Source organism: Suncus etruscus, chromosome 5 (genome assembly GCF_024139225.1).
Source record: "Suncus etruscus isolate mSunEtr1 chromosome 5, mSunEtr1.pri.cur, whole genome shotgun sequence".
NCBI lineage: Eukaryota > Metazoa > Chordata > Mammalia > Eulipotyphla > Soricidae > Suncus > Suncus etruscus.
The window spans coordinates 79,288,884-79,313,095 of record NC_064852.1 but is presented as its reverse complement, the minus strand read 5'-3'; the positions used below and the strand labels follow the sequence as shown (position 1 = coordinate 79,313,095).

At 35.5% G+C, this 24,212-nt stretch overlaps 1 protein-coding gene across 1 annotated transcript in view; it reads left to right on the top strand.

The window, feature by feature from the left end:
• The window catches only part of FAP (fibroblast activation protein alpha), a 93,939-nt gene that overhangs the window by 32,659 nt on the left and 37,068 nt on the right, over positions 1-24,212 (top strand). Inside the window, exons 9-12 of the mRNA XM_049772866.1 lie at positions 626-780; positions 3,368-3,471; positions 8,964-9,099; positions 13,299-13,343. Of these exons, the coding sequence (XP_049628823.1) occupies positions 626-780; positions 3,368-3,471; positions 8,964-9,099; positions 13,299-13,343 (440 nt within the window). The remainder of the gene's footprint in view (positions 1-625; positions 781-3,367; positions 3,472-8,963; positions 9,100-13,298; positions 13,344-24,212) is intronic.

The window sequence follows — 24,212 nt, the reverse complement described above, 5'->3', positions numbered from 1 at the left end:
AATAATATAATTAAATTAACCCTGTCTTTGTTTATCTATTTTTTAATTCTTTGGAAACAAAAATAGAAATGTTTGTGCATTCTGCATTATAATTACAGTTCTCTTTATTTTTTAATTTTTTTTTTTTTGGTTTTTGGGCCACACCCAGTAACGCTCAGGGGTTACTCCTGACTATGCACTCAGAAGTTGCTCCTGGCTTGGGGAAACATATGGGATGCTGGGGGATCGAACCACGGTCCATCCAAGGCTAGCAGAGGCAAGGCAGGCACCTTACCTCTAGCTCCACCGCCCACCCCAGTTCTCTTTATTTTGATTAACTTGAGAGACTATAAAAACTAAGAGTATTCCTGAAGAGAAAATTATTAGACATGTATTGTTTATTAAAATAAATTTTTATTAATGTCAATTCACAAGAAGACTGATTTTTGTTTGTTATGGAATATAAGGTTAAACTATTCCTCTAAACCTAGACTACTTAAATATAATAAAAGATGGCATAAGTCCAGTTCACACTAAATCAATTATTTCAATAAATAAGTTGTATTGACAATGTACTTCGAAGTATTTATAATGATTTTAATAATAGGATGTAATTGTAATTAATATGCAAATACTTATATTTCAGAGGAAATGCTTGCTACAAAATATGCACTCTGGTGGTCTCCTAATGGAAAATTTTTAGCATATGCAGAGTTCAATGATACAGAGATACCAGTTATTGCCTATTCTTATTATGGTGATGGACAATATCCTAGAACAATTAATATTCCATACCCAAAGGTATGTTGAACACTATTATCAGATGAGGCCATTTATGTATCAGAATGAGCAATCAATACCATGAATAGAGGTGGGATCAACAAGTTTGGAAAATTTTTTATTCTTGTGCATTGTAAAGCAAACATTGTACTGTGCTCTATTATTTATGTGGACATCTGTTGCTTTGGACATCTGGTTGGGCTGGATGAAGTAGCTTTGCAAAATCCATTGCAGAATCTCTGAAAAACATATGGTCTAAATCATAGAAGAAAAACATGCTTAACTTAGTTTTCATTTTTTCATATTTATGCTCCAAATTCAGGGCAAGTTTTTATTTGCAGTTCCCTCTTCATTTCTCATATAAATGCAAACTAGATTGGGAAATACAAATGTTGAACATGGAGTTTCTGTCAGGTGGTAGCAGGTTTGATCTTTCTTGGATATATAAGGTAGATTAGTTTTGTTAGGTTAATATCCTCTTTGAAGGAATTAGATATAGTAGAAGTGCAAATTTTCTTGCAGAAACATTCTTGTTTTTGCAGATGTACATTTAATCTAGTCTGAAGAAAGGAGTCATGCATGTATAGTCAGAGAATGAATAAGTTACAGAGAAGAATTGTATCCTAATGTAATTTATATTAAAAATAAAAAATAAGGACATCAACACAAAGTTTTTCCCTTTTCTATTCCCTATCTGTTTTTGCACAAAAATGGAAGTTATTTTAGAATGCAATCCTCTGTCTTTAAATTTATACTGTTTACTGGACAAGAGAAACTCTACTTTGAATTGATTCAATGCAGTCTCTATGTAAAAGGATGAAATAGATGTTCATAAATAGGAGTGGATTTGTAAGCAAGCCTTTGTGATCACAATGAGAGAAATAAAAATTAATCTTTTTTAATAATAATTTTTATTTTGACCAAAGTGGATTACATATCTTTCAGAGTAATATTTTAGGTACATATTGACATTGAATCAGGGGAATTCCCACCACCCAAGTTGTCCTCCCCCCACCCCACTTCCCAGCATGCATCCCATATCCTCCTCCCTTAACCCCCAGACTACTAGTATAAGTGGTCCCCTCTGTGTCTAGCTTGTTGTAAATTGTGAATCTTTTATGATAGCAGACATTTGAGGAAGGGCAATGAGAAAGAAATGTTGAGGCTAGAGAGAAAAAATAGTAGGTAGACCTTGCATATGGCCAACCTGGTCTGATTCCAGGAACCACATAAAATCTCTCAAGACTCACCGAGAGTGATCTCTGAGCAGAGTAAGAAATAAGCCCTGAGTTTACCATATATAACCCAATGACAAGCAAAAAAAATTACTATGAGTGGTAATGTTGTAGATGCCTAAATGATCTGTAATTACAGTCTGAAAGCTGCAGGTGTTTTAAGATAAGAGATGTGATACTTTGGACCCAAGATGTAGAATTCATATATGGGTTGATGTTTTTAAGGCAGGAAGAAGAGATGGAGACATTTAATATTGATGTTTTAGGAATATCTAACTTTATCTGACCAGTGAGTCTCAGTCAAAGCTAGATAGAGGGAGATCAGAGGAAGCCTGGACAATCCTTGAGATAAATCCAAAGATTATGTAGTTATTAAGACTGATTACTAAATTGTGTATTTAAATATTGCAATCATGACTATGTTGTAAATAAGAGAAAGTCTAAGATATTGGCTAAATGGAAAAAAAATTTGTCATGTAATTTTAGGTCCTCTAATAGTACAGGAATCACAAAGCAATACAAGTATAAATCTTGTGAATATTTTATTTTAAAATAAGATTTCCATAGTCTTTGGGGGGGGAAGTAGTAGTAATATTGTAAACCGGAGATTGTCATAGCTCTACATCAAATTATAAAAGAAAAATCATTTTTCATATATAACTACCTTTATTAGTTTTTACTCCCATCTTCCCAAGTCAATAAGTCAGAGAAGAAGACACTTAGGGTCAGGGAGAAGGCTCTAAGTCTAGAGTGAAAGTTTGTATGCAGGAGTTCAGTGTTCAATCTCCAGAACTCCATGATTCCCTAAGTACCTCTGGAGACATCCCAAAGTTTAGATGCTGGAGTAACTCCAGAGTGCTACCAGAGTGTGACCTAAATATAAACAATAGAAAAAAAAAAGGCAGGGGCAGGAGCGATAGCTCAGTGGTATGGTGTTTGCTTTGTATATAGCTGACCCAGGAAGGACCTGGTTTCAATCCTCGGTGTCCTATTTGGTCCCCCAAAACCAGGAGTGATTTATGAAAGCACAGCCAGGAGTAACCCCTGAATGTCACCAGGTGTGTCCCCCCTAAATAAAAGTAGCAAAAGAAAAGTAAAATCATACAAATTAACAGCATTTTATATCCAAAATACTTTTCTGTGAATCAGAACTTCTTCATTAATAATTTAAAATTTATATTTTTACTCTAGCTGACATAATTTTTCATTTAAAAAATGAAGTGAAGTTTTGATCATATTATGATAAGAATATTTTTAAAAGTCATATACTTAGCTTATTAGCTCATCCTAAATACACCTAAATTCTCAGGTATCTTAAAATGTTGGTGATATTTAGAATTTTATGAATTTATGTAACTCTATTTTCTTGCCAGGCTGGGGCTAAGAACCCTGTTGTGCGGATATTTATTATTGATACCACTTACCCTGAGCATGTAGGTCCCAGAGAAGTGCCAGTTCCAGCAATGATAGCTTCAAGGTATATAAATCTAAGATGCTTCCTACTATTCAACTGAATTTTAACACTGTCATTTCTTAATCAAAATTTATGCTTCTTTTCAGTGGTTTGTAATGTGCACTCAAAAAATAATTCACATTTATGCAAAACTAAAAGCTTACAAAGTAAAAATTGGGAATAACATTTTAAAATTTCTTTTAAAATATTTACCATTTTTACACATTGATCACCACAGTAACTAATCTAAGGTGACATATCCTCAGACTGTAGCAGAGATTGTAAAGTGCATGTGAGCGCTTAGTCTAGCTTCTTTTCCAGGATATACTACCTTGTTATCAGCCAGGATTTATTCATGCATCATATTGAGTGTGCCTGATAAAGACACAATAATTAATCCTCGATAAATATTAGCAATTTCCACTAGAATGCAATCTACTCTCAATTAGCTGCTTGTAGATTACTTGGAATTTAAATGTAGACATCATGGAACATAAAACACCCTTTTTCCCCTAGAGTAATAACTTCTATAGATATTGTCTGATTAATCTCAACTAGAGAGAATTCTTTGGCCCCCTTCAGTTTCTTGTGTTTTTGTTTTGTTTTGTTTTGTTGTTTTTAGGTTGAAGTAGATGGAGGGGAATATTTCCAAGCACTAGCTGGTGTCTTTTAATCTTTGCCCCAAACCTAGATGCCTTTATTTTCACATTTTTTTTCTTTTGGTTTTTGGGCCACACCCACTGTCGCTCAGGGGTTGCTCCTGGCTATGTGCTCAGAAATCGCTCCTGGCTTGGGGGACCATATGAAAGCCAGGGATTGAACCGAGATCCATCCTGGATCAGCCGCTTGCCAGGCAAACGCCCTACTCGCTCCAGCCCTAGCTTCACTTTTCTGCTTGTTTCATGGATGGGAACTTTGGGCCACATCCGGTGACACTCAGGAGTTACTCCTGACTATACACTCAGAAATCACGCCTGGCTTGAGACCATATGGTAGTCCAGGCAATTGAACCACGGTCTGTCCTAGGTAAACACGTGCAAGACAAACACCCTACCACTTGTGCCACCACTCAGGCCCCAAACAATATATTTTTGATAGAAAAAGAACCTCATTGGAGAGCTTGCCTGGGCTTTGCATAGTGAATATGTGCTCAGATAATAAAGACTGGATTTGCATTTTTGAATTATTTCAAATTATTTCCCCACTCAAGTTCACAAAAAATGACTTAACATACTATTTTTAAATCTTTTTAAGAAGTGTTATTTTTCAGGCCCGGAGAGATAGCACAGCGGCATTTGCCTTGCAAGCAGCCGATCCAGGACCAAAGGTGGTTGGTTCAAATCCCGGTGTCCCATATGGTCCCCCGTGCCTGCCAGGAGCTATTTCTGAGCAGACAGCCAGGAGTAACCCCTGAGCACCGCTGGGTGTAACCCAAAAACCAAAAAAAAAAAAAAAAAGAATTTTTATTTTTCCAAGAGAAGCACATGGAGAGATAAAGTTTAATATATAAGGTTAAGAGATATATTGGACATTATAAGCATTAATAATTAAATAGTACAATGGCTAATAATTTTGTAGCATAAATATTAAGCACTTATAGTGCTTAGTTTACTTGGCCAATCTTTAAGTAATCTTTGAAATTGTTAATATTATTATATCTTTTTTATATAGAAACAAAAGATAAATAAGTATGAGTTGGGTATATAATAAAAGAAAAAACTAGGGGCTGGAGAGATAGCATGGAGGTAAGGCGTTTGCCTTTCATGCAAGAGGTCATCGGTTCGAATCCCAGCGTCCCATATGGTCCCTCGTGCCTGCCAGGAGCAATTTCTGAGCATGGATCCAGGAGTAGCCCCTGAGCACTGCTGGGTGTGACCCAAAACCACAAAAAAAAAAAAATAAAAGAAAAGAAAAAACTAGACTTTGAGGCTGAAAATTCTTTGTCTTTTTTGTTTTGTTTTGTTTTTTGGGGGCCTCATCTATCAGTGCTCAGGGGTTACACCTTGCTCTGCTCTCAGCAATCACTCCTGGCTCAAGGACCATATGGGATGCAGGGATCAAACCCACTTTGTCCTGGGTCAGCTGGGTGTAAGGCAAATACCCTACAGCTGTACTCCCACTCCAGCTCCTGAGGCTGAACATTCTTAATTTCTGTGATTTATTTTATATAGATCTCCAAAACACAGTGAATTATTTTATTGAGTTACTTTATAAACAAAGTCATGCTCAGAATCAAATGATCATTATGCCTAGTTCTTGACCCTATATCAAAGCAAAATTTAGTTATTCATCATTTGTGATTATTAGACTAATACAAATGGTACTGTTTTATGTATTTAATTGAAGCAACATTGCATGACAATATTATATATTTATCACATATGCATTATTATAAATAAATAGAAGTGTATATTACATAACACTTAACACTTACCGTTTAATCCTGTCCTTTAATATATAATTAACCCCTTACAAATTTTGAATTATGATCATGGGTAGTTGCAGTTAAAACTTTTCCCACAGAAACTTATTTGAAGATTTGCATCACTTGTCTCTCTCAACTAGTTAAAAGTGAGAAATTGATTTTACTTATACAAAAGAGCCAGCTTAATGCTTTGTAAACCTTTGTATTATTGCATATGGAGGTGCTATTATACTTGAAATTCTCTATTAAGATGTTACAATCCAAAAAGCAAGGAACAATCATGTATAAAATAATTCAATTAGATGAATTAATTCTCTTACAGATATTATTTAAAAATCAGAAGATGTTTTTCATAATACAGTTGCTTGGTTTTCTCCCCACAGATAAAGTTGTTTATAATTGAGTTACAGTTATACAATGTACAACAACCTTTATCAGTGCACATTTTTCACCACCAGTACCTCCAGTTTCCCTCTCACCCTCGCTAATATTCTCTCTTTCCTGTATCTGGAGCATATATTTGAGTCAAAAAACACTATTAAAATTTCACTTTAGATAAATTAAAATGTTGCCTTTCTTATCTATGGAATAAATATGTCATAATAAAAGTACAACATTTTGAAAGAATGAATTAAGAATATATTTTAAGGGGGCCTGAAAGATAACACAACAGTAGAGCATTTGCCTGTATACAGCTGACCTGAGTTCACTCCTCGGGATCCCCCAGGAGTGACATCTGAGGGCATAGCCAGAAGTAAACCATGATATTATACTTAGAAAACCCTAAAGACTATACCAAAAAGCTGCTAGAAAAGTAGATGCATATAGCAATGTCAGGCTACAAAATTAAGACACAAGAATCAATGGCTTTTTATATTTATTTTATTTTATTTTATTTTGGTTTTTGGGTCACACCGAGCAGCGCTCAGGGGTTACTCCTGACTCTATGCTCAGGAATCACTCTTAGCAGGCTTGGGGAACCATATGGGATGCCGGGATTCGAACCACCATCCTCCTGCATGAAAGGCAAATGCCCTACCTCCATGCCATCTCTCCAGCCCCAATCAATGGCCTTTTATATACCAATAACAATAGGAAAAAAATGGACATTAAAAAAACAACGCCATTCACATTAGTGTCACATAAACTCAAACATCTTGGAGTCAACTTGACTAAAGACATGAAGGACCTATACAAAGAAAACTATAAAACTCTACTCCAAGAAAAATAGAGAGGACACGCAGAAATGGAGACACATATCCCGCTCATGGATTGACAGAATTAACATCATTAAAATGGCAATACTCCCCAAAGCATTGTACAGATTTAATGTGATCCCTCTAAAGAATGTCCCATGACATTCTTCAAAGAAGTGGATCAAACACTTCTGAAATTCATTTGAAACAATAAACACCCTCGAATAGCTAAAACAATCCTTCGGAAAAGGAATATGGGAGACATTACTTTCCCCAATTTTAAACTGTATTACAAAGCAATAGTATTAAAACAGCATGGTATTGGAATAAAGACAGACCCTCAAATCAGTTGAATAGACTTGAGTACTCAGAGAATGTTCCCCAGACATACAATCACCTAATTTTTGATAAAGGAGCAAGAAATCCTAATGAAGCAAGGAAAGCCTCTTTAATAAGTGGTGTTGGCACAACTGGTTAGCCACATAACAAAAGTGAATCAGACCATGCACTAAGGTAAAATCAAATGGATTAAAGACCTTGAAATCAGACCTGAAACTATAAGGTATAGAACAACACACAGGTAAAACACTCCATGACATTAAGACTAAAGGCATCTTTAAGGAGGAAACAGCACTCTCCAAACAAGTGGAAGCAGAGATAAACAGATGGTAATATATTAAGCTGAGAAGCTTCTACACCTCAAGGAAATAGTGCCCAGGATACAAGAGCCACCCACTGACTGGGAGAAACTATTCACCCAATACCCACCAGATAAGGGGCTACTATCCAAAATATACAAGGCATTGATGGAACTTTACAAGAATAAAATGTTTAATCCCATCAAAAAATGAGAAAAAATGAACAATTTGTCAAAGAAGAAATACAAATAGTCAAAAGACAAATGAAAAAATGCTCCATATCATTAATCATCAGGAAGATGCAAATAAAAACAACTATGAGCTACTAGCTCACGCCACAGAGATTGGTGCACATTACAAAGAAGAGAACAAGCAGTGCTGGTGGGGATGTGGAGTGAAAGGAACTCTTATTCACTGCTGGTGGGAATGCTGTCTAGTCTAACCTTTATGAAAAGTAATATGGAGATTCCTCCAAAAACTGGAAATAGAGCTCCCATACAATCTAGCTATTCCATTTCTAGGGATATAAACTAGGAACACAAAAATAAAATACAAAAATCCCTTCCTCACATCTATATTTATTGCAGCGCTATTTACAATATAGCCAGACTCTGGAAACAGCCAAGATGCCCTTCAACAGATGAATGGCTAAAGAAATTGTGGTACATATACACAATGGAATATTATGCAGCCATCAGGAGAGATGAAGTCATGAAATTTTCCTTTACATGGATGTACAGGGAATCTATTATGCTGAAAGAAATAAGTCAGAGGGAGAAAGATAGATGCAGAATAGTCTCAGTCATCTATGGTTTTAAGAAAAATAAAAGACATTTTTGCAATAACTCTCAGAGACAAAAGAGATGAGGGCTGGAAGTTCCAGCTCAGGACATGAAACTCACCACAAAGAGTAGTGAGTGCTGTTAGAGAAATAACTACACTGAAAATTATCATAACAATGTGAATGCATGAGGGAAATAGAAAGCCTGTCTGGAGAACAGATGTGGGTGGGTGGGGTGGAGGGACATTGGTGATGGGAAAGTTGCACTGGTGAAGGGGGGGGTGTTTTTTACAAGATTGAAACCCAAGCACAATCATATTTGCAATCAAGGTGTTTAAATAAAGATATTATTAAACATTAAAACATGAAGTAAACCCTGAGCACACCAGGTTGGCACAAAAAACAAAAAAGTAAAAATTAATATATTTTAAGATGCTGATTTATGCCTGTGACTACCTCTTTTAATTTTTTTGCAGTGATTATTATTTCAGTTGGCTCACATGGGTTACTGATGACCGAATATGTTTGCAGTGGCTAAAAAGAATACAGAATGTTTCTGTCTTGTCAATATGTGATTTTAGGGAGGACTGGCACATTTGGAATTGTCCAAAGGTAGGTACTATTATGACCAAAGTGTATATTTCTTTTTGTTTGTTTGTTTTTGTTTTTCTTTGGGTCACACCCAGCAGTGCTCAAGGGTTACTGCTGGCTCTACGCTCAGAAATCCCTCCTGGCAGGCTCAGGGAACCATATGGATGCCGGGATTCAAACCACTGACCTTCTGCATGAAAGGCAAATACCTTACCTCCATGCTATATCTCAGGCCCCAAAAGTATATATTTCTAAAGACAAGATGTACAAACATGGAGACTGAAGATAACATTTTATATTATAAAGTCAGAGTTACTACATTCAACTCCTAATTACTTTGCAAAGAAAAAAACTATGTCTATTATTTTATTAAATAAATAAAATGATTATTGTAGAATAACTTGAACATTGAAATTGAATAGAGAAAAATTTAAGAAGATTGGGTATCTAGTTCTTGATTAAAATAGAAATCCATTTTATTGTCATTACAAGGCTATCTGCAGGGGTGGCGAACAAGTTCAACACAAAGAGCCAAAATTTTAAACTGTGAGAGTCAGAGAGCCACACTATGCAGTGACTTGCCCAAAACAGACAAACACTCACACAAAACCATATAATTTTTAACAATAATATATTAAACACATATTGCATTTTGCCATTTTGAGTGAGAGTCAAAATACTGTTCACCATCCCTGCATATGGCAAGAGAGTAAAAAACAAAGATAAGAAGGTATAAGATATAAACAGAGTAGAAATTAAAATGGAGCTGGTTAAAATTTTCAAAGAAAACCAAATATTTTCATTCTATTGTTGATGTTAGTTTTGGGGAGGCTGTGAGGGGATACTCCTCATGATTCTCAGGGGACCATGTGGTGCCCAGTATATTTTGTGGAACTCTTTCATGCAGAACCCAGTCATATGAGTCATATATCTAATCCTAACTACTCTTCTTTTTAAATTATGACATTAAATATGAGATCAAATTATCTTGTTATTCTCTTATCTTAGGGGAGTTTTTCATTTTATGCTAATTATAAGGAGAAAATGAAAAGAAAATTAGGCACTGATTTATTTTTGACTTTTAATTGTTTTTTCTATTGCTTAAATCTAAACATAATCTGTTGAATTAATGAGCCAGGAAGCAACTTCACCAATCTAAAAGCTTTGAAATAGGACTGCTCATAAGTACTCATAAAAAAAAAAAAATCTAAGGAATACAAAATGTTTATTTTAAATGGGAAATTTGATGGGTACATTTGATGAGACTTCTAATTACAAAGAAATGTTTCATTAAACCAAATATAGAATAAACAATTTTTATAAAGAAAGAAATACAAAGCAATTAAAGTAAATTCCATCTAGAAATCAGGACATTATGTTTTGCAAGGAAAAAGTCAGATGAATCTGTTTGGAAATATATCAGGGCTATAATAGTCAACATAACTTAGGCTAAAAATATTTTTTAAATCACTAGTGTGTATGTAAGATGCTTAACTAATTTTGATGGAATATGCTAGGAGCTTATTTTTTATCTATTTATAATTTGATATACAAAGCAGAAATATTTTGGCTTTAAAGCAGTATGCTCAGCAAAAGAAAATCAGATAAAATAATCTTGGTTGTGTTAGTTAATTAGGAAACATTGGTTTGATTAGTCATTTTTGGATGAATTTATCTTTAATATTTTTATTGAATTTGTGTTTTAGGAATCACTTTAATTTCATCAGCTTAAAACTGTAATATTGGTCATTTATATATGATTTTTAGCTTTTAAAACTAGACATGTAAAAACTGTGATTGCTTTGGAATCTAAAATTCTAATTTATCAAAATCTGAGACAACTTTATTCCAAACTGACAGAACATATAAGATGCTCATTCAATGACATGTGCAATTCCCTGGAATATAAACTTTAGTTTTATGGCCAAAAACTATGATTAAATTTAGATTACCAGGTTTGAATAACCTTAAGATTTCAAAAACATCCTGTTTCAAAATAATCTGATAAATACACAAAACACATTTTAAGATTTAAGAACCACAGTGCTTAATTTTCCAAGAACCATACTCTTGTGACTCACATATCATAACTAATATGTTTTTGTATTTTGAGAGAGAAGAGAGTAAAAGAGAGGGTTTTGAAAACAAACATTTAAAGTTAAGTGGCAACTTTTCATTCACTTTAGAAGTGCTAATAGCAAAGAACAAAAAGATAAAGGAAACTGGCACTAGCTACTTGTAATATAACCGTACTGAGATTTACTGAGAAATTTGTTGCTTGGGAAAATCTTTTTGTTTGTTTGCTTGTTTGGCTTTAATTTGGGGATCACATCCAGAGATGTTCAGGAGATATGCCTGGCTCTGCACTCAGAAATCATTACTGGCGGTGCTTATGGGACTATATGGGACACCAGGGATTGAACCTAGGTCAACCATGCAAAGCAAGAACTCTACCCACTATACTTATCTCTCTGGCTCCAAAGAGGAAAAATTTTATATAATATGTCCATTTTTGAAAAGGGGATTAACATTAATTTTATCATAAGACTAATATAAGAAAAGATTTTACTAACTTTTAACATTTTTCTTAATTCATTTTCTCAAAAATATTAAACATTGCTATAGAAAAATTATAAACTTCTTTAAAAATGTATTTTTTTTTCTCTTAAGAACAGGTCATTCACTCATAGCTGTCCTTTTCTTCAATGGTATTCTTTTTCTTTCCAGCTTTTCTTATAATCCCAATAATTCTTAATATTTTCTAAATTAATGTATTAGAAAATTATGTAATTGTTATATATATAATAACCTCCCAAATTCAGTGAGTTAATGTAGTAGAAAAATGGACATAATCATATAGGTAAATGGGGGAAAATGTGATGACAGGATATACTCTGTTCTACATAGGCATTAAGGAACCCAGGTTGATGGTCTCTTTGTTATCATTGTACAGTAATTATTTTCAGTTAGTACAAAGTTGTTTTAATTAGAATACTAATACACAGCTAAGAAAAATAATAATCAAAAGAAAAATAAGAAGCTAAGAAAATAAAAAAAGAATTGGAAGATCATGTGTAAGAGGCTTTCCTACATTATGCTAGAGGTTTTGCCAGAAGTAGTATGAATATATTCTACACATATGCCACACTGGTTAAAATTTTCCACAAGACGATATCTTACTGGAAAATGGACTGAAAATTGTAGTTTAACAAATGGGAGACTGGGAATAGTAGTGCTTGGGGTTGTGACACAGTTGTAAAGCATTCATTGCATACGTGAAGTCATGACTTACTCCCGAATCTACCTTATATCCACACCCTCTTGGGTGCTGCGGCCCAGTGTGCAAGCACCTCCTGCAAGTGGCAACAACCACACAGAAAGGAGAAAAAAGAGGGAAAAATGTAGTCCTAGAGAGAAAGAGAAATGGATCTACTATGGTACAAAAAGTACACAATGTTATACTATAAAGGTATTAAAAAAAAGTAATAAAATTTGCTTATACATAAATGGATATGTAGGGTATTGTGCTGAGAGAAATAAATCAGAGAGAGACAGAGTTAAATAGACATAGAATTATAACACTAATTTGTGGAATAAAAAAAAAAGAGCATGGTAATAATACCCAAGACAATACAGATGAGGTCCAGAAAGAATAGTTAATGGTAGGAACCTTGCCATAAATAGCTGGGGAGTACAGAGAAAGGATAACTATATATAAAATAAACAAAACGAAGAGAGAAAATAAAGGAAAAAAAGGACTGTCATAAGGGCAGGCAGAGGAGAGGGCAAGAGAGAAGGCAGGAGGTAAATTGAGGACAATGGTGGTGAGAAATATGCACTGGTGTAAGGTGTTGTACATATTATTGAAACAGTCATGAACAACTTGTAACGTGTATCTCAGAACAATTTAATTAAATAATTTATTTTAAAAAAGAAATAAAATAATGGGTTAGTGAGGTGGCACAAGTGGTAGGGCATCTGTCTTGAACGCGCTAGCCTAGGACAGACCATGGTTTGATCCCCCAGCATCCCATATGGTCCCTCAAGCCAGGTGCGATTTCTAAGCGCATAGTCAGGAGTAACCCCTGACCATCATCGGATGTGGCCCAAACCCCCTCCCAAAAAAAGAAATAAAAATAAGTATATAAAAAAATAAAATGTCTAGATTTAGAATAAAACTTCTTCCTGGCCTTATGTTTAATATGATTTTTGTCTTTTAGACTCAGGAGCATGTAGAAGAAAGCAGAGCTGGATGGGCTGGTGGAGTATGATTTTGCTATCTTTCTTATATTTTAAAGAAATTTAATAGGTTCTTAACTATCTAAGGGTTATTTGAATTGTGTCCAAAATTATAACAGGTCAAATCCCACAAAAGTACTGTTTCTTTTAGTAATTTTGTATCAATTTCAATATCTATATTTTTAGAATTCTTTAGAAAAATACATTATATTCTTCAAATCCCAAATGTAGCTTTTTCACCTGACATTCTGGCATCTGTAATTAATATTGCTCTTTAATATTGTAGATCTTGGGACTGAAGTGGTGGCGCAAGAGGTAAGGCATCTGCCTTGCCTGCACTAACCTAGGACGAACTGTGGTTTGATCTCCCAGCGATACATATGGTCCTCCAAGCCAGGAGCAATTTCTGAGTGCATAGCCAGGAGTAACCCCTGAGCATCACTGAGTGTGGCTCCCTCAAAAGAAACACCAAAAAAAAGTATTGTAGATATTATTGACTAGATAATGATTGTGACTTAATCATATGCTGTAAATATAAATTACATTATAAAGTAACAACATAATGATTATAGGTATGTTACTCATATGTAACAGAAAAAAATGAGGATTTTTTTTTAGTGAAAGAAAGGGGTTTTCACATTTTTTTCATATTCTTGGTCACCCAGAAGTTCATTTTCAGAAACATAATTCCTAAATCAAAAATTGAAAGTTTCATTAAAGTAAAATTTTAGTCCATAAATTCATTCCCATTATAAATACTGCCAGTGAAAAGGGGGTATAAATGATTGTTTGAAATTTTTCTTCAGTTGTTTTCTTCATATGATATTTCTAATTGTATTCTTGATAATGATAATATGACAAATATGACTATTTGTTACTACAAAGTAACAAGAGTACTGTGATCTTATAGACAAATTAGTGTTCTCAAATATAGGTCTTAAAATATATGCACATTTACTTTTAAATGTTACCAACATTCATAATACTTTTAAATATTTTAGAATGAATGCTTTGCAATATTTACTTATATGATCCTGCTATCAATATTTGCAAATATTAACTTAAAAAATAAAATATGCATGAGTAAATTACTTCTTTCCTAATGTTACAAAATAATATTTTTAGTATTCTAAAAAATACACATATAGCCATTGAGAGATGAGATTCTTACTTTAAGTCAAAAGCCATACCAATGTTATTCTAATAATAATAAATTATTTGCAACATGTATTCTCAATGTCAGACATTTTAATATATGGTTTTATAATTCTATTGAAAAAATTAAAATTTATTCAATTGGCAGTAAAATTCATTCAAATGACAGTAAATTTTCTATATACTAGAAAAAGTAATTCTCCCAATTTCTCTGAAATATCTTTCAAGAGTAAATTTCACACTCTCTCAAGAAAATTAACTTTAATCAGCTTAATCATTAGTTCTTGTAAACTTCTGATGATGTTTTGATAACGTCATGCCACGATTTTGTAGTTAAATCTCATATGGAATTAAATGGTACTTAGCTTTCTTTGATCTAAATTAAATCAGTGACTTAAAATTAATTATAGATAATCAAGAAAAATATATGCCTTTCCAAAGCAATTGCTTAGATACTATATAATATATACATATATATGACAGTTTAGATTATGTATATAGATATTGTACTGAAAATGGCAGTATAAATTTAAAGACTAATTTGAAAATAGTTGTTTTAAAGTAGTTGTTTCTTCACCTATTTGTAAAGAACTAAAAATTAGTTTATTAAAATTTTTTCACATTACTTTTCCTAGAATGACATATTGGTATCTTAATTGAGGAAAATGGCCTTTTTTGATATTTAATTAGAAAAACAAGACCAAGGGACAATTTAAATTATTTTTCTTTTCTCTTGTAGAAGACATGCAAAAGGAAGTTTTTAAATTAGAACTCTTAGTATTTATTACTAAAATCTGGAAAAAATAAGTTAATACTAACACTGCAGAGCCACTTCTAAATTACTGTGTAATTACTCAATTTATGAATACCTACTTTATTTGAAGAAACATCTTGAAATCCTTTAGGCATCCTGGATTTTAGAGAAGTAAGAGCTCAGCTCATTTAGTTATGATAGCAACAAATCATCTCTAGATAGTAAATACTTTACTTTTTTGTTTGTTTGTTTTGGGGGGACCACACCTGGTGACTCTCAGGGGTTACTCCTAGCTATGCACTCAGAAAATGCTCCAGGCTTGGGGGACCATATGGGATGCCAGGGGATCAAACCACGGTTCTAGGTCAGCTGTGTGCATGGCAAATGCCCTACCACTGCTACACTCTCAGGCCCCTAGGTAATAAATACTTTTTAAATAAAAATATAAAAAATGGCTATGAACTTTACTGAAGGACAGTAACATCAGAAAATCTATGCCTGATAAAAGGTACTATGAAGAAGTCATGTTGAGATAGCCCAGTTATGCATGCTTATCTAGGTTCCAGGTGTGATGTGTTGTGAGAAGCACTTAACTCAGGATACATTATGGCCCCGGATCTGCAATGCGGAAATATTTCACACTCTCTTTACCTTACCCAAGTTATCTGTTCATCAAAAGCAGCTGTCTTCTATGTGTGTGTTAACAGGAGAGGTGATAACAGTCTTTGTTTAGCAGAAATATCCTTCCTGTTTGTCTGATTATTATATTTTAAAGCATAACTCTCTGCACTATTTCTTTTTTATTTTTAATAAAACATTAAGTTTTAGCCCAAAACAAAAGTTTTTCTAAAGCTCCTCATTACAAGTGTGAGAATACTTTTCTACTGTGGCTTTTTAATAACTGTTTTAAAATTCTGATTTCATTTTAGGAGTTAAGAACATATAAGAGTCTGTTTTTCTCTTAGACTCTGAGGTGTGAGGGAAGAACTCTATTATGCAGTTACTAGAAAGTTCCTATATTATATTTTTATTAAGATGACAAAAATTCATTCTGAAATAAAAATGAGAAAATGATTTTGCAGATGTATACAAATTACATTGAATCCACAAAGTCATAAATTTTTATTATTGTCCTCTTGATGATTTTTACTTGATGGTGTTAATAATCACAATACACAAAATTATCCCAAAGGGTGGTCTTATTAATAAAACTAATGATGAAATCAAGTAATCAGCAAGCAATTCCTCACCATTTTATTTTTTATTTTGACAAGACAGTCCATTCTATGCCAAAGACTTATGATACTGTATCAGTTTCCTAAGATTGCTATCAAAATTAATGCAAATTTGATGGCTCAAAATAATAAATATAGCTGGTGGTATGGTAATGTTGTTCAAGTAGTAGAAAACATACCTTGTATTAGAAGGCCCAGAGTTTAATCTTTGATACTATCATCTCATTTTTTTTATTTTTTTAATTTATTTAAACACCTTAATTACATACATGATTGTGTTTGGGTTTCAGTCATGTAAAGAACACCACCCATCACCAGTGCAACATTCCCATCACCAATGTCCCAAGTCTCCCTTCGCCCCACCCAATCCCCGCCTGTACTCTAGACAGGCTCTCCATTTTCCTCATACATTCTCATTATTAGGACAGTTCAAAATGTAGTTATTTCCCTAACTAAACTCATCACTATTTGTGGTGAGCTTCCTGAGGTGAGCTGGAACTTCCAGCTCTTTTCTCTTTGGTGTCTGAAAATTATTATTACAAGGGTGTCTTTCATTTTTCTTAAAACCCATAGATGAGTGAGACCATTCTGCGTTTTTCTCTCTCTCTCTGACTTATTTCACTCAGCATAATAGATTCCGTGTACATCCATGTATAGGAAAATTTCATGACTTCATCTCTCCTGACAGCTGCATAATATTCCATTGTGTATATGTACCACAGTTTCTTTAGCCATTCGTCTGTTGAAGGGCATCTTGGTTGTTTCCAGAGTCTTGCTATGGTAAATAGTGCTGCAATGAATATAGGTGTAAGGAAGGGGTTTTTGTATTGTATTTTTGTGTTCCTAGGGTATATTCCTAGGAGTGGTATAGCTGGATCGTATGGGAGCTCGATTTCCAGTTTTTGGAGGAATCTCCATATCGCTTTCCATAAAGGTTGAACTAGACGGCATTCCCACCAGCAGTGGATAAGAGTTCCTTTCTCTCCACATCCCCGCCAACACTGTTTATTCTCATTCTTTGTGATGTGTGCCATTCTCTGTGGTGTGAGGTGGTATCTCATCGTTGTTTTGATTTGCATCTCCCTGATGATTAGTGATTTGGAACATTTTTTCATGTGTCTTTTGGCCATGTGTATTTCTTCTTTGTCAAAGTGTCTGTTCATTTCTTCTCCCCATTTTTTGATGGGGTTAGATGTTTTTTTCTTGTAAAGTTCTGTCAGTGCCTTGTATATTTTGGAGATTAGCCCCTTATCTGATGGGTATTGGGTGAATAGTTTCTCCCACTCAGTGGGTGGCTCTTGTATCCTGGGCACTATTTCCTTTGAGGTGCAGAAGCTTCTCAGCTTAATATATTCCCATCTGTTAATCTCTGCTTTCACTTGCTTGGAGAGTGCAGTTTCCTCCTTGAAGATGCCTGTAATGTCCTGGAGTGTTTTGCCTATGTGCTGTTCTATATATCTTATGCTTTTGGGGCTGATATTGAGGTCTTTAATCCATTTGGATTTTACCTTTGTACATGATGTTAGCTGGGGGTCTAAGTTCAATTTTTTGCAAGTGGCTATCCAATTGTGCCAACACCACTTGTTGAAGAGGCTTTCCCTGCTTCATTTAGGATTTCCTGCTCCTTTATCAAAAATTAGGTGGTTGTATGTCTGGGGAACATTTTCTGAGTATTCAAGCCTATTCCACTGATCTGAGGACCTATCCTTATTTTAATACCATGCTGTTTTGATAACAGTTGCTTTGTAGTACAGTTTAAAGTTGGGGAAAGTAATTCCTCCCATATTCTTTTTCCCAATGATTGCTTTAGCTATTCGAGGGTGTTTATTGTTCCAAATGAATTTCAAAAGTGTCTGATCCACTTCTTTGAAGAATGTCATGGGTATCTTTAGAGGGATGGCATTAAATCTGTATAATGCCTTGGGGAGTATTGCCATTTTAATGATGTTAATCCTGCCAATCCATGAGCAGGGTATGCGTTTCCATTTCCGCGTGTCCTCTCATTTCTTGGAGCAGAGTTTTATAGTTTTCTTTGTATAGGTCCTTCACATATTTAGTCAAGTTGATTCCAAGATATTTGAGTTTGTGTGGCACTATTGTGTATGGGGTTGTTTTCTTAATGTCCATTTCATCCTTATTACTATTGGTGTATAGAAAGGCCATTGATTTTTGTGTGTTAATTTTGTAGCCTGCCACCTTGCTATATGAGTCTATTGTTTCTAGAAGGTTATTGATAGAGTCTTTAGGGTTTTCTAAGTAGAGTATCATGTCATCTGCAAACAGTGAGAGCTTGACTTCTTCCTTTCCTATCTGGATTCCCTTGATATCCTTATCTTGCCTAATTGCTATAGCAAGTACTTCCAGTGCTATGTTGAATAGGAGTGGTGAGAGAGGACAGCCTTGTCTTGTGCCAGAATTTAGAGGGAAGGCTTTCAGTTTTTCTCCATTGAGGATAATATTTGCCACTGGCTTGTGGGTAGATGGCCTTCACTATATTGAGAAAGGTTACCTCCATTCCCATCTTGCTGAGAGTTTTGATCAAGAATGGGTGTTGGACCTTATCAAATGCTTTCTCTGCATTTATTGATATGATCATGTGATTTTTATTTTTCTTGTTATTGATGTTGTGTATTATGTTGATAGATTTATGGATGTTAAACCAGCCTTGCATTCCTGGGATGAAACCTACTTGATCGTAGTGGATGATCTTTTTAACGAGGCATTGAATCCTATTTGCCAGGATTTTGTTGAGGATCTTTGCATCTGCATTCATCAGTGATATTGGTCTGTAATTTTCTTTTTTGGTAGCGTCTCTGTCTGGTTTAGGTATCAAGGTGATGTTGGCTTCATAAAAGCTATTTGGAAGTGTTTCTGTTTGTTCAATTTCATGAAAGAATCTTACCAATATTGGCAGTAGTTCCTCTTGGAAAGTTTGATAGAATTCATTAGTGAATCCATCTGGACCTGGGCTTTTGTTTTTCGGCAGACATTTGATTACTGTTTTAGTTTCATCAATGGTGATGGGGGTGTTTAGATATGCTACATCCTCTTCCTTCAACCGTGGAAGATTATAAGAGTCCAAGAATTTATCCATTTCTTCCAGGTTCTCATTTTTAGTGGCGTAGAGTTTTTCAAAGTAGTTTCTGATTACCCTTTGAATCTCTGTCATATCAGTAGTGATCTCTCCTTTTTCATTCCTGATACGAGTTATCAAGTTTCTCTCTCTCTCTTTCTTTGTTAGGTTTGCCAGTGGTCTATCAATCTTGTTTATTTTTTCAAAGAACCAACTTCTGCTTTCGTTGATCATTCGGATTGTTTTTCTGGTTTCCACTTCATTGATTTCTGCTCTCAGCTTTGTTATTTCCTTCTGTCTTCCTATTCTTGGGTCCTTTTGTTGAGCATTTTCTAGTTCTATTAGCTGTGTCATTAAGCTACTCAGGTAAGCTCCTTCTTCCTTCCTGATGTGTGCTTGCAAAGCTATAAATTTTCCTCTCAGTACTGCTTTTGCTGTGTCCCATAAGTTCTGAGAGTTTGTGTCTTGATTGTCATTTGTTTCCAGGAACCTTTTTATTTCCTCCTTGATTTCATCTCGGACCCACTGGTTATTGAGCATGAGGCTGTTTAACTTCCAGGTGTTAAAGTGTTTCTTCTGAGTCCCTTTGGAGTTCACAAATAATTTCAGAGCCTTGTGGTCAGCAAAGGTAGTCTGCAAAATTTCTATCCTCTTGATCTTATGGAGGTATGTTTTATGTGCCAGTATGTAGTCTATCCTGGAGAATGTCCCATGTACATTGGAGAAGAATGTGTATCCAGGTTTCTGGGGATGGAGTGTCCTATATATATCCACTAGGCCTCTTTCTTCCATTTCTCTCCTCAGGACTAGTATATTCTTGTTGGGTTTCAGTCTGGTTGACCTATCCAGTGTTGACAAAGCCGTGTTAAGGTCCCCCACAATTATTGTGTTGTTGTTGATATTATTTTTCAGATTTGTCAACAGTTGTATTAAATATTTTGCTGGCCCCTCATTCGGTGCATATATGTTTAGGAGAGTGAATTCTTCCTGCTCTACGTACCCCTTGATTAATATAAAATGTCCATCTTTGTCCCTTACAACCTTCCTGAGTATAAAGTTTGCATTATCTGATATTAGTATGGCCACTCCAGCTTTTTTATGGGTGTTGTTTGCTTGGATAATTTTTCTCCAGCCTTTTATTTTGAGTCTATGTTTGTTCTGACTATTCAGGTGCGTTTCTTGTAGGCAGCAGAAGGTTGGATTGAGTTTTTTGATCCATTTAGCCACTCTGTGTCTCTTAACTGGTGCATTTAGTCCATTGACGTTGAGAGAAAGAATTGTCCTGGGATTTAACGCCATCTTTATTTCAAAATTTGGTGTGTCTTTTGGGTAGTCTTGTCTTAGATTAGGTCTTTCAGTTTTTCTCTTAAGACTGGTTTTGTGTCTGTGAAGTTTCTGAGCTGTTTTTTGTCTGTGAAGCCATGTATTCTTACGTCAAATCGGAAAGTGAGTTTTGCTGGGTATAGTATTCTGGGTGAAGCATTCATTTCATTCAGTCTTGTCACAATATCCCACCACTGCTTTCCGGCATTGAGTGTTTCTGGTGACAGGTCTGCTGTAAATCTCAGGGAAGCTTGCTTGAACGTGATTTCCCCTTTTGATCTTGCTGTCTCTATCTGTGGGATTTGTCATTGTGACTAGGATGTGTCTCTATCTGTGGGATTTGTCATTGTGACTAGGATGTGTCTTGGGGTAGTTTTTCTGGGGTCTCTTTTGGTTGGTACTCTTCGGGCATGCAGGATTTGATCACATATATTCTTTAGCTCTGGAAGTTTCTCTTTAATGATGTTCTTGACCATTGATTCTTCCTGGAAATTTTCTTCCTGGGTCTCTGGGACTCCAATGATTCTTAAATTATTTCTGTTGATCTTATCATAGACTTCTATTTTCATCTGTTCCCATTCTTTGACTAATTTTTCCATTGTCTGCTCATTTGCTTTAAGTTTTTTGTCCAATCTCTCCTGCTGTATGGAATTGTTATGTATCTCATCTTCCACAGCACCAAGTCTATTCTCAGCTTCTGATACCCTGTCCCAGAGCTTATCCATTTTGTCATTCACTTCGTTTACTGACTTGTTCAGTCCTGTTAGTTGACATGTTATTTCAGTTTGGAGTTTTGTGATTTCTGTCTTCATATTTTCTTGGTTCTTATTAGTGTTCTGTTCAACTCGATCCATGGTTTCTTGGAGTCTGTTGAGCATCTTCCATATTGCTAGTCTAAAGTCCTTATCTGAGAGGTTGATTAGTTGGTTGGTCATTATCTGGTCCTCAGAATTGTCATCTTCATTCTCTATGTCTGATGCTGGCCTGCGTTGTTTCCCCATTGTCACACTTGTATTGTGGGTTTTTCTACGTGTTGTGGTGGTATTCATTGTCTATATGATGCAGGCAGCACACTCCTCTGGCTCCTCCCTTTCTGGATGGGCTGACTTGCCTCTAAGTGAGGGGAGTCCTCCGTGGATGAAGCTTCACACTGGGTCAAATCTTAGGCCCGAGCATGCAACAGAGAAGACAGTCCGGAGAGTAAAGTTTGCTTCTGTGATATAGAGCCGTTCTTAGTGTGATTTTTCCTTCTTGTTGCAATGGAGTTCTTTCCTTAGAAGGAGTGCACGGCTGTATAGCGAAGCGGAGCAGCCGTGCTCCGCTGGAGCCTCTTTTTGCCCCACTCGCAAGAGTTTCACGCAAGAGGACAGTAGACAGACATAGACAGGTCACACTCACAGTTTTTCACAGTTGGGCCCCACTGGGCCGGTGTACTTTCACGGATTTTCCCCGCCTGGTGTCACACACAGGGAGCCGGCTTTTGCAAAGCTTAGCCGGTTTTCATGCTCTGTAGTCCCTCCCTGAAAATGGTGTCTGGGCGAGCGAGGTTTCTGGAGCCTCTTTTTGCCCCACTCGCAAGAGTTTCATGCAAAAGGACAGTAGACAGACATAGACAGGTCACACTCACAGTTTTTCACAGTTGGGCCCCACTGGGCCGGTGTACTTTCGCGGATTTTCCCCACCTGGTGTCACACACAGGGAGCCGGCTTTTGCAAAGCTTAGCAGGTTTTCATGCTCTGTAGTCCCTCCCTATGATACTATCATCTCTTCTAAGCACCTCTGGATGTTACATCCCCACAATAACATAACATATATATGTATTATATACATATTCACATGTATATGTATATGCAGACATAATTATAATAGAAGAAGTTTTATTTTTGCACTATTATAGAGTCTAGATCTAGAATTTCAAAGTTCAACTGTTAGCAAGGTCATGTAGTCTCTTGATCTATAGGGGAATATAAACCTCTTTAACTCTTCTAGTTTTTGGTAGTTGTAGGGCAATCTTTAGATTTATTTGGCTTGAAGCTTAGTGGCTCACCCTCTGTACCCATCTTTTTTGTCCTATGTTTTTCTGTATTATTTTGTTCTTCCTTTTCTTATGAAAAAATTATCCTTATTTGGATTTAAGGTGCATCAAATAAGATATAATTATACATGATTCAGACTTAGAATCTGAAAAGATCATATTTCTAACTAGGGTCACTGCTTTGGTCTGTTAGGACTACTATTAATAAATAGTACCCCATATTACGTGTCTAATTAAATCTTAAATGCATTGCTCAGTTTTGAAGACTGAAATTCAGAGATTGAGGTGCAAAGGTAGCCAAGCCCTGTTGAGAACTCTTCATGATTATAGACTGCCAAAGTCTAAATATATCCTCACATGGCAGAGAAAAGTGCAGAGAAAGCAAACTTAGTGTTCATTAAAAGAACACTTCCTCTATTTACAAAGACTTTGTGCTTAAAAACCAGCTTCTTTAGGCCAGAGCAGTGGCACAGAAATAGGGCAATTGCCTTGCATGCAGCTGACCTATGATGGACCACATTTTGATCCCCCGGCGTCCCATATGGTACCCCAATCCAGGAGCAATTTCTGAGTGCATATCCAGGAGTAACCCTGAGTGCCTCCAAACAACTGGGTGTGGCCCAACCCCTCTCCCCAAAAAGAACCATCTTCTCTAATAATCTAGGAAAGACCCCACCTTTTGACACAATGGACACAATGTTATTGGGGAAGTTTGTTTTCAGTAAAAGAGATGCATTCAGTTAATTACATTCAAATTAGAAATGAACATAAGGGGCTGGAGAGATAGCATGAGGTAGGGCATTTGCCTTGAGTGCAAAAGGATGATGGTTCAAATCCCGGCATCCCATATGGTTCCTCGAGCCTTCCAGGAGTGATTTCTGAGCGTAGAGCAAGGAGGAACCTCTAAGAGCTACTGGGTGTAACCCAACCCTCCAAGAAAAGGTAAACAAAAAATAGGGAATAATATCTAGGCCATTACAGATACAACATCAGATAAAATTATGTCCTAAAACCATGCAATCACAATCATCAGTTTTATTAAAAAGAATCAAGTGTCAGATCACATATTGTACCATCATTAAAGAGAACTATTAGATTTTCCCAGTTCTCTTTTTGCTTAAAAATGTTTCACAGACTAGGTAAAAGCAGGTTGAACGTTCTTGCTTTTTAGCATTGGTGGTCTTTTGCTTGGCTCAGTACCACGAGATGTGAATGTCTTGGATCACTATTATGTAACTTAGGCTAGAGAGTGTATTGTGAACTATTTGTAGATTAGCTGTTCTATAAAAGAGAGACCAACACTTCCTTAGGTAATCTTAG